The following is a 12257-nucleotide window of genomic DNA, read 5'->3' on the forward strand; positions in this document are numbered from 1 at the left end:
TAGTTTTACAACTGATTTTACTACTATGGTCAAGCCTTCAACCTACAGTTGAAAATATTCAGAGGAAAAAATGCTTCTGTGTTAATAAACATAGAGACAAATTCCGTCGTTATCCTTTAAGTGGTTATTTGCATTGTTTTGGGTATTAGAAATAGTATAACCTCGAGAGGGTTTAAAGTGTGTGGACGGTGGACACAGGTCATTTACAAGAGCTATACCATTTTGTATAAGGGAGTTGAGCATGAGAGACTTATATCCACAAGTTCCTGGAACTTCCCTTCAATACTGCAGGACATCTTCGCTTCAAAGCTTTGTTGCTATTGTTATAGTAGTCCTGATCTGATTGTTCCTGGTGTGCTTTTCTGCTTCCTCTTTCCTTTTGTTCCTTGTAGGAGAGATTAACTCTTGGTGTCTCTTTTTTTGTTAAAAATCCAAAATCCAAAGGTGGCTGGGTGGTGGTGGTGCACACTTTTAATTCCAGCACTTGGGAGACAGAGACAGACAGATCTCTGTGAGTTCCAGGACAATCAGAGCTACATAGTGAGACCTTGTCTCAAAAAAAAAAAAAAAAAAACAAAAAAAAAACTTTTAAAAAAGTGGGATTTATATATTTCTTAAAGCTGTCAGAGCAACATAGTAAGTGCAATGCATGTATGAGCCCACGTATAAAAGATAAAGTTGAAATGGTAAGCTATATGAAAACCGTACAATCTGAAAAGTTAGTTTAGCTTTTGAAATATAAGTTACATAGTTTTCATCTTTTAGTTCAGTGACTGCATCATGTCACTAAGCCAGCAAGAAAAGAAATGTCGAAGAATAGAAGCTTAATGTTGCCTAGAAAAGTTGAAGGGGATGAACCACTCACTGCTCTTAGAACACAAGTTTCAGAGAAAGCACCCCACCACCACCACCACCACCAAGACTTAATTTTTCTGTGTAGCCTTCTGTGTAGAATTTTGTAGGCCAAGTTGGCCTCGAACTCCTTTTTACCTGTCTCTGACTTCCAAGTGCTGGGATTAAAGATGTGTGCCACCACTGACCCAGAGAAAGTCTGTAATGGCTAGGAAATAGTGTGGGTACTTTTCAGTATCTTTTGCTCCATTTCTGTTCAGTTATGCATAGCTGCTTAGAGACTAGGGTAGGTCTAATTAATCTTGGAAGTATCCCTGAAGATTTTTAGGAGGGTGATGCAGATTTTGTGTGATACATTTAATTTCCTGTATGTATTATACTAGAGATACAGTCGGTGTGGGTTTGAAAAATACTTTTAAAAATGAATCTTCTCTTAGCCAGGTGGTGCTGGTGCACGCTTCTAATCCCAGCACTTGGGAGGCAGAGGCAGGCAGATCTCTGAATTCGAAGCTAGCCTGGGCTACAGAGTGAGTTCCAGGATAGTCAGAGCTACACAGAAAGACCCTGCCTGAAAAAACAAAAACAAAACCATCTGGTCATGGTGCTGCACATTCATAATCCCAGCATTTGCAAGGTGGAGGCAGGAGAATCAAGGCCAGCACTGACTTCAGGGAGATCCTGCCTCAAAAATTAGGACAAAATCAAACAAACAAAAGACCTTTGCCTGATTTTTATGTAGTGTGCTTATCGAACTCTTAGATGTTTAAGAACCCTCTTGTTCTCATGCTGAGAGGTTTGGCCTGATCACCACTGCTGCTGGCTCTTGCATAACCAGTCAGCACTCAGAAATACCAGCTAAACAAGATATTTTTATCGTGAGTCATTTAATAGAAGGACAATGACACCAAATTTCAGAAATTTGAGGAGACAGCCACCAAACTTAAAGAATGAGGTTTCCTTTCTCACTCTGAGTGAAAGGCTGTCCAGCGAGACCCCAGACTTCACAAGTCCCATTGCTTCTGACCTCTCAGTTGATTCCATTCCCAGCAGGTGTCATCAATTATAGACAAGAGCTTATCGTAACATACAGTGCCATCTCCAGGTTGACAGCCAGCTGACATCTGTCACAGGTATAACAAAGAAATTAATTATTGAAAGGGGAATAGAATAGAAAAGGAAAGAGGCTTAGCTTATTCCATGAAAACCATAGAGATAGAAAAAAACTTGCCTTTAAAAATGTTCTCTCATATAGGGAGATCATTTTTAGACCTATTGTCAGACTTACTGTTTTCCCATTTTGACAAGTTTTAAATTGTTAGAAATTCTATCAGTGGGAAGTACATTTCTTTTATTTTTTTCTTTGAGTCACTGCTACCTATGAAGTTACCTATTGCTTTAAAGTAACTCCAACTTCTGAGCTCAAGGGGACTTACACCTGCCTCCACCTCCGCACTTATTATCTGGTTCTGAAGGGAATCTACTTACATCTGTCTCACTAGATATAAACTCAAGGCCAGAGACTATTTATTCTTTTCTAAAGACCCAACACTTGGCAAAAGGCCTGAGTAAAACATACTCAGTAAATCCAGAGCTTACCTGGCAATTCAGTGAATTCACATTAGAGGAGATTACTTGCCAACAAACAATGGAAGAGTGAGCTCTTAGCTCTGTGAGTCTACGGAGTGGTAGGAGGTCCCTTTATGATGTCAAACACTAAGCTGTAGGAAATGAAATCCTCATTGCAGAGACAATGGAAGACCAAAGGAGTCTTACATGCATGACCCCCATGGCTCATATAATTGAATTCTTGCTCACTAGGAAGTGTAATTGTTGGAAAGGATTAGAAGGGGTGGCCTTCTTTGGGTAACTATGGGCTTGTTGGAGGAGGTATGTTACTGGGAGTGGGCTTTTTTTTTTTTCACCCGAGACAGGGTTTCTCTGTAGTTTTGGTGCCTGTCCTGGAACTAGCACTTGTAGACTAGACTGGCCTCGAACTCACGGAGATCCGCCTGCCTCTGCCTCCCGAGTGCTGGGATTAAAGGCATGCGCCACCAACGCCCGGCTGGGAGTGGGCTTTTAAAATCCCACAGCAGGCCAAGTGTCTCTGTGGATCAGGATGTAGCTCCTGGCTACTTTTCCAGTATGTGCCTGCCTATGTGCTGCCATGCAATGCTCTTTTATAAAAACAGCTTGCTGTTGGGGCTGGAGAGATGGCTCAGCAATTAAGGATATTGCCTGCTCTTCCAAAGGTCCTGAGTTCAATTCCCGGCAAGGCTCACAACCATCTGTAATGAGGTCTGGTGCCCTCTTCTGGCCTACAGGCATACATGCAGACAGAATATTGTATACATAATAAATAAATAAATATTAAAAAAAAAGAGTTGCCGTGGTCATAGTGTCTCTTCATAGCAACAGACCAGTAACTAACTAAGACATTAGCTTGTACAGTTAGTTCACTTCTCCTGCTTTCTGCTGAAACCAGTGTACCATGTGGAAGCCAATGCCTGGCCCCTTTGAAAAGGGAAGTGAAAATGAACATGTCCATTTCCCTTGTTAAAGCATCACAGACTGTCTGGTTGCCCATTGGTGGCCCCTGGTCTTTACAGACACCATATCTCCCTTTAAAATTAGGCATTCTGGATCTACACTTTCTGAGGGCCCAGAAGTTTCTGGGAAGGAAGTACTAGCGAGCAGTACTTCAGTGAAGAAGAACTTCGTGTCTGAAGAACTAATCCTCAAGAAGCATTTCACTGGGTGCCTACAAAACATACGGAACTTGAATTAACTTATGGCTTCCTACAAAAGATGTGAAAGAACTATGCATAAAGAGCAAAAGGGGAGGTAAAAGAAAAAAGGGAGTAGGGAGAGGAGAAGAGAGAGAGCAAATGTCATTGTGATCAGGGAATAAGATTTGAAAATTGGGGCAATCAGGAACTTGAGGGAAGGGTAGGCAAGGCCTCATTCTAGCAGGGATTGCAATTTAAAAACATTTATCCAAAGAGTTGGGCGTAGCTCTGTGGTAGAGCACATGTTCAACATGTATGAGAACCAGATTGAATCTCTAATACATTAAAAAAAAGACAAGCAATGGTGGCACATGCCTTTAATCCCAGCACTTGGGAAGACAAGACTCTGAGTTCGAGACCAGCCTGGTCTACAAGAGCTAGTTCCAGGATGGGCTCTGAAGCTACAGAGAAACCCTGTCTTAAAAAGCTAAAAAAGAAAAAAAAAAAAACTATCCAGTATCTTGTATAAGCATGAGACACTATGCTGAAGCTGTGTCCAGTTTCTTGAATTCACTGTGGGCAATATGCAAGAAGTATATAAACTGGGCATAGATTTGTACAATCCCAGTTGTTATAGCTTCAGTCTGTCCCCCAAAGTCCAGTTTATTGAAGGCTTGATCCCAGTTTACAGTGTTCTGGACTGGGGATAGTAAAACCATAAAAGCCTAAGGAGGAGGTTCTAGCAATGGGTGTCTTAAGGAGTGCCACTGCTGTGACAAAACCCATGACCAAGGCAACTGAGGAAGGGAGCACTAGCTGGGAGCTTGCTTGCAGTTTCAGGGGGTAAGGCCATGGTCATCAGGCAGGCGGGCATGACTCTGGAACAGTAGCTGACAGCTCTCATCAGAACTGAAAGCTGCAAGCAGAACAAGAGACTGAGCCTATTGTGATCTTTCACAACCTCAAAGCTCACCACCAGTGACTCACCTCCCCCAAAGCCACATCTTCTTTACCAAGGTCATGTCTCTTAATCCTTCCTAACAGTCCACCATCTGGGAACCAAGCATTCAAACATATGAGCCTATGGGGACCTTCATTATTCAAACCATGACAAAGGGCGTGGACCTGAAGGGGATACAGGGATTTTGTTCCCTTATTTCTTTTTGCTTCCTGGCTACTGTGAAGTGAATAGGCCTCCTCTACAACAGACTCTCACCATGGTACACTGACTGAGCAGAGGCAGGCACCTGTGGACTGACCTCTGAAACTGTGAGACAGTGTAAACTCGGACCTTATCAGGTGACCTCGTAAGTATTTTTTTTTTCTTTTTTTAATAGAAGCAAGGAACTGACAAAGCATTCATTCTAAGGGAGATTTTGAAGGGGGAAAAAAAGGTCCTAAAGAGAAGGAAAAGAAGTTTTATTCTCCTTAGAGATCATCTCTAAAAGATATACTGTGACTGCCAGGAAAATCAAGGAATAACTGGTTGACATTAAAGAGAAGGAAAGGGGAGGGGATCCTGGGGAGATAGCTTAGTGGTTAAGAGTACTGACTGCTCTTCTAGAAGACCCAGGTTCAACTCCTAGCACCACCCACATGCAGCTCACAATTGTCTGCAGCTGTACCTGGAACTAGAAGTTTCCCTGAGTCCTTTACTTGAAGAGAATATCTCTGTATTTGACATCTTTCCTATGTAGGAAACTTGGTTAAGTTTTCATTTCCAAAGTAGATGATGTACGCTATTGCCAAAGAACCCTGGGATGAGGGACTGTTCTGTTTTCCTTCCACATGGTCCCTGACCCAGAGCTCTGAGGTTAACAAATTCATTTAACTGTAGTTTAGACCCTGGAACCTTTTCTCTTGTAAAATTCAAATGAATAATGTGTTTTCAGCCAGTGTTCTTAAACCATGGTGCCCTCAGGGCTTCTCTTCATTTTCTTGATGGTAGGACATACTAGAAGCATTTTGGCTTAATATCCTTCCTGTTTGCTTTTTAAAATGTTCTTTTTACATGTATTTATTTTGCATGTGGGCATGCATCTCTTTACGTATGTGTGGGAGCACCTGTCCCAAAGCATACATTTGGTGATGAGAGAACAAGTTCAACCATGTGTGGGTCTCAGGAATTGAAATCAGGATGTCAGGGTTGACAGCAATATCCTTTTTGGTCCTGCAATCCCTTTGCTTCTTTGATAGTTACATCTCTAACAATAAACACAAAAAAAAACTCATTCCTTTATTCCAAGTAAGGCAAAGGTAAGTTAGGACTAGCTTTGGTTATGGGCCATCATTTCTGGCACCGAGCTAAGAGGTTAAGCATAACCTACTTCACCTTCATCCCTCTTTATGGAAACCATTTCTCAAGCTTCCATTACCCCATGCCTGGCAGCAGAGCCTTGGGTCTGTCTGTAGTAAGAGGAACAGCGGGCCGCTGCCTGGCTAGCTAGCTTATACCCCGAAGTAACAGCACACAAATTGTATTTATTTAAACACTGCCTGGCCCATTATATCTAGCCTCTTCTTGGCTAACTCTCACATCTTAATTAACCCATTTCTAATAATCTGTATATCACCTTGTGACTTTGGCTTACCGGGATGAGTCTAACCTACATCTCTCTCGGAGAGGAGAGCCATGGCGTTTGCCTGACTCTGCTTTCTTCCTCCCAGAATTCTGTTGGGTCTACTCTGCCTATCTAAGCTGCTGTCCTATCAAAAGGCCAAGGCAGTTTCTTTATTTGACCAATGAAAGTAACACATAGATAGAAGGCCCTCCTACTCCATCTGTTTGCTCTGCTGAGGAATCTGCCTTTAGTTTAACAATACAAAGATATAGAATAGTACATGAACACTGGTTGACACTGCCTTTGGTGATGGTAAAGGAGCAAGAGGACCCTCCTAGCTAGCTCCCTGTCTTAAAAACCTGACAAGTTTTATTTTACTAAGGAATCAAAACTACAGTGTAACTGGGAAGAACAGCCTTCCTTTTGACAGTTACTCTGCTACATCTGCACAACCATAGTGAAATACACTAAGAAAATATGAAATGTGAAGCTAACAAACCCATTTTTAAAAAACTATTTATTTATTTATTATGTATACAATATTCTGTCTGTATGTCTGCAGGGCAGAAGAGGGCACCAGACCTCATTACAGATGGTTGTGAGCCACCATGTGGTTGCTGGGAATTGAACTCAGGACCTTTGGAAGAGCAGGCAATGCTCTTAACCACTGAGCCATCTCTCTAGCCCTAAAAAAACTATTTTAAAGCAAATGATTTTGAGCAAAAGGAAGTTCTGAAGCTGGAGAAATTGCTCAATGGTTAGGAACACTTGCTGCTGTTGCAGAGAACCTTGGTTTGGTGCCCAGCACCCACATCAGGTGGTTCAAGACTACCAGTAACTCTAGTCCCAGGGGACCCAATGTCATCTTCTGGCCGCCTGGGTTTTTGGATGGACATGATGCAGATAGATAGATAGATAGATAGATAGATAGATAGATACATACATACATACATATATACATACATACATACAATACACTTGGACACAAACACATAAAATAATAAGTAAATTGTTAAAAAGTTGTAAATTTATTTTAAATTGTTTTAATTTTATGAATATTGTGTTCTTATGTAAAAAGAATATTGCACAATCCTTTCCAATTTCATTGTCATTTTTTTCATACTCTAGTGAGATTTCCATGAATGTATTTGATTGTAAGAGTAACACAGAGAATGTCTTCATTGTAATTCCAATCACCTATGAAGAGCTGAAAACAGGGTATTACATTCACATAAAAGATAAATACGTAAAGTCATATGGCTTCAGTGTGAAATAATAAGCTTATGCACTTAATATTGCTTAAAGGAGGCAAAATGACGATGATAGGAAAATAGAATGTATTTATAAAAACCCTCCAAAATATAGTCTTGATTTTGAAAACTCTGTTAAAATCTGAAGAATTCTAAGACTGACTGATCACATTATACATTTATTATATTGGAGAAACAAATACTTTATATTCTTTTTTTTAAATTAGATTAAAAATTCAAATTTGCAATGGTAAAGTAACAAAATATATTAGATGATAAGGTGAAATTCCCCCAAATAACTTGAACCAAATAAAGGAGATAAATGCCTGTATCTACCATGGCGTCCATAAACATACCCCTCCCACATTTGTGAGACTTTATTTTCCATAGACAACACAATTATGTAGTTATGAAATAAATACTGAACAATTTAAAACACAAGTACTGATGGTCAGAGAACTTCTAATTTTTATATTTTATTACAGATGTTTTTAATTCTTTTTTCTCTTTGCCTTCCAACTGCTCTTTTTAGCTTTGGTTTAGTAGCAGAGGTAAGAGGGTGTGAGCCTCAGGTACCAAGTATGATTTTAAGTTTCATTTTGTATTTCTGTCATTTTAAGATGTGTTGCTCAAACAGCTCATGAACATACTCAGCTTCCGCTATGTTTTTTCTGTATTTCTGGGAAAGTTCAACCATGGCATTGAATAAAACCATCACACGTCTAGTGAGCCGTTTCCTCCTGCTTTGCCCTGCCTAGTGAGCCGTTTCCTCCTGCTTTGCCCTGCCTAGTGAGCCGTTTCCTCCTGCTTTGCCCTGACGTTTACAAGCTCTGTATTACTGCAGTGGTGTCTGTGCTGCTCTTGGTGCTTAAACTAGTTATCTATCCCACATCAGGATTTCTTAATGGCTGTCTGAGGAGTCAGCAGATTCATATTGCACACACGTTCTGGGCACCAGCATCCTGCGCATACACCCTATCCACTATCTTCATCAAGCTCAGTGCTTTATGAACTCTTGAAAAAGTGTAGAAGATACCATGAAAACCAAAATCAAATACACAGAAACTGTTATCAAGAGGAAAGGTATAGCCAGCATTGTGACTTATCCTTGTAATCCTAATGCTAAGGTGACTGAGGCAGGAGGACTGAGTCCAAGCCTATCTTCAGCTGCATAGCGTCTTGGAGGACAGCCTGGGCTAAATAGTGAAATCCTGTCTCAAAACACAAGTGTAAAGGCTGGGCTTTGTATTGGACACTTTTATTCCTAGCACTCAGGAAACAGAGTGGCAGATCTCTGTGAGTTCTACATAGCGAGTTCCAGGCCAACCAGGGCTACATAGGGAGACCCTGTCTTGAAAACAAAACAAAACAACAACAAATCAAGCGTAAAACAAATTGATTAATTCAATGGTACCTTGAACTAGAAATACTGATTATACTTCAGGAAACATCCAAATTATTCTATCCAAAAATTAGTCTCATTCAAGTTGATGAAGACATATTTACAGTAAAAGAAATTGAAGTTATATGATGTAATCTGGGTTAGTGCCAGAATTTCCTGTGAAGGCAGCTTTTACAACTAGACAAGGTTGCTAAGATGTGATTGTGATCTTGGTAATATTATAATAATATACTAATTATATATATAACTATATAGTTATATATAACTATATATTATTATTATTATAATATATAATAATATAAATTTTAAAAAATTATTTTTTTTAAATTTAATGTGTTCATTTTACTTATCTGTCATTCATGTTTAACCAAAGACATTTATGGTAAGTAATCAGAAAAAGTCTCAGCATCTACCCAGATGACTGGTTCCAATATAATCTTGACTGTCTTTACAAATACCAAAATTAATTACAACTCTGGTGGGAAAGTAACCCATCAGATCCAAATATACATCTAAGTAATGTTTTAATTTAAAGCAAATAATTAAGCTTCAGGCAACTGTGCCACCTAAAAACTTTACCTCCCTGTCAATATAAAAATACTAAATAAAGCTGTGCAGTGATGGCACACACCTGTAGTCTCAGCACTCAGGAGACAGAGTTAGGCAGATCTCTGTGAGTTCGAGGCCAGCCTGGTCTACAGAGTGAGTTTAGGATAACCAGAGCTATACAAAGAAGCCCTCCCTGTCTGGAACAACAACAACAACAAAAACCTAAATAAAATAAAAACTGTTTTGTGATTGAAAATATCATTACATTTTAGCATTGTAATAAAACTTAACAGCGCTTTAAGAGATCTTCACACACGCGTACTCCAGGCTTCTGGATCAGTAATCAAAACCACAGAAGGTTATGTGAGACCTCCACAGTCATTCAAGCTCGGGTAAGCCAAACATAACACTTTATCTTACTTTTTAAAAAGCAAGAATAATTTTTATAAAGTATAGTTCTTTAGTTTACAGTGTGTATGGACTATGATTTGTCAGCCCTACAGATTATATTAAAACCTTCTAGGTTACACGAGGGAAGAAATGTAGCACTGTGTTTCCCATTCCAGAGCCTGTGGCTGGCGTGGGGACAGCTTGTGGACTATAGTGGTGAGCCTACAGCACTTTATCCGGGTGATTTTACTTACCTCATAGTTTTCAGAAGAAACATTGGCTCTTCAGTCACACTAAAGTAGCATTTAGAAACTTGAGAGTCAACTTTTAATTTATCTTTAAAGTTATTTTAAAAATTTTGATGGAAATATTCCCACCCCCTCAACAGTTTTTTTTTCCTAAACTAGAGGTTCAAGTAGACTTCACATTTTCACATAAATCTAAATTCAACAGCAGTTCTGACATTGAGACTTGAGTAACATAGTTTGGGCTTTTAATCCCTTAAAACTATATTCTTAGCTGGGTATTATGGCATGTCTTTAGTCCCAGCACTTGTGAGAGGCACAGACAGGCAGATCCCTTGAGTTCAAGACTAACCTGGCCTACACAGCCAAGTTTAGGCCAGCTAGGGATAAATAGCAAGGGCCTGTACCAAGAAGAATAGTAGAAGGAGGAGGCAGAGGAGGAGTTGTTCTTAGACCTACATGGAGTTATGAAAGTCAATCAAAATAAAAGGGAAATGATTATCTACATTTGGGTCTCCCCATCTTTTTTTTTTAATAAAAAGTTGACATTTTCTAGGTCAGTTTTTATTTGCAAGATTTCATGGGGTGGGAATAATATGTGGGAAACAAATCAATGTCACAGTCACTGTTTTGTACACATAATTAAATAATACAAATAGAAATAAAATTGAACTGCCAGTCAAAACTGTTTGTTTCCCACACAGAACATAGAGGAGGAGACACAAATTGGTTTTTTTAAGTACTTAGACTCCTAAGTCAGAATGCTGTTTTCAGTGACAAGCCACAGTCAGGACCACACCATTATATGATTAGTAAAACTCCGAGTCTACTGTTTCTAGGTGTTACCTTAAAGTTGCCCAGGGAAACAGTGTTGTGCTTCTTTTCATTAAAAACAATGAAGTACTAAAAAGAAAATGATACGTTAACCTTTTGAATATACAATATCAATACTTAGAAGAACTGACAGTGCAATCTAAAGATATATGTGCCATAAACTATGAGAAAAGAAACAATTTAGGGAAATATATCACATTACAAAATGTATTATAAAAATAAATTATACAGCATGTGCCCACAGACCTGAAAGCTAGGTAAAGAGAAGAAAACTTTCTTTGGCACAAAGATTCAATTACTTTTGCTACATGTGTTCATAATCATCCAGGATGTGGTTTTTAACTGATAAATTGTATCCTCAAAAAAAAAAAATCACTGGAAGCCATAAGGTGTTTCCAGCCAGCGTCAGTAGCATGGAGAGCCTTGGTGATGACTGACGGCTGCGTGGCAATCTCATCGGGAGCTCATTCGCAACTGGTGAATGATGATGCTCTCTATAAAGAGAAAAAAGACATGGTATTTTCAGTTAAACTCAAGTCGGCAGTGGATATGAAGACCAGTACCACACCATTTCAATAAAAGACCGTAAATGTTCACACAACAAAACAAAAACATGTACATGAGTATCAACAACTCTGCAGACGCTGCTATTTGGGATAACTTCTTTATACTTGCATGCGTGTTTTACTTCCAAAAATAATTTGTAAGCTCTTTAGAAACCATGTTTAATATACTAATGATGTTAAGTTAATCTTAATGAAAGAACTAAACATATATATATATATATATATATATATTAATTACTATATACAAGTCACATGATGGGAAAAGACATTCTGTGCAGCTCTTCTCCCAGCTGAACACGCTCCGCTCTGAACAATGCCCACACATCTTTAACTTCTTTTTTCAACACATGTGGATTGGACTGTTAATAAGGACATAGTCCCTTCATGTTCCAAAGAAGTCAAGAAACAACTTGCTCTCTGACGACTGGTTTTGCATAATTAGCTAGTGCTTTTATACCTACATGTATTCTTTCGGCTAATTACATTATTTATTGAGCGAGTGTGTGTTGTGGAGGTACGCATGCATCGCACCACACCTGCGGAGATCACAGAAGAACTTGCAGGACTTGGCTGCCTCCCTTTACCATGCAGATCCCAGGAACTAAACCCAGGTTGTCAGACTTGCCAGCAGACCTCCTTTCTCACTGAGCCACCTCACTGGCCCCATAAATTCATTCATGCTTTTTGAAAACATTTTTTTAAACACTCCTTTATGTTGTGTGTGTAGGAGTAGGTGTAGAGGTCATGGATTTGCAGACATTGGCTCTCCCCTTACTCTACGTATATCCTGGGGATGGAGCTCAGGATCAGCAATATATGCCTTTACCCACTGAGCCATCCCACCTGCTCCCTGATTCAGTCTTATAATAAATTTCAAAGCTG

The 12257-nt window shown here is 39.4% G+C and overlaps 1 protein-coding gene across 1 annotated transcript in view; it reads right to left on the bottom strand.

Moving 5' to 3' along the window:
* Positions 1 to 7148: 7148 nt before the first annotated feature.
* Positions 7149 to 12257, bottom strand: part of Filip1 (filamin A interacting protein 1) — a 214136-nt gene continuing 209027 nt past the window's right edge. The window contains exon 7 of the mRNA XM_085689450.2: positions 7149 to 11303. Coding sequence (XP_085545576.1) covers positions 11263 to 11303 — 41 coding nt within the window. The 3' untranslated portion in view covers positions 7149 to 11262. The remainder of the gene's footprint in view (positions 11304 to 12257) is intronic.

This window comes from Myodes glareolus, chromosome 4 (genome assembly GCF_982192425.1).
Source record: "Myodes glareolus chromosome 4, mMyoGla1.1, whole genome shotgun sequence".
Taxonomy (NCBI): domain Eukaryota; kingdom Metazoa; phylum Chordata; class Mammalia; order Rodentia; family Cricetidae; genus Myodes; species Myodes glareolus.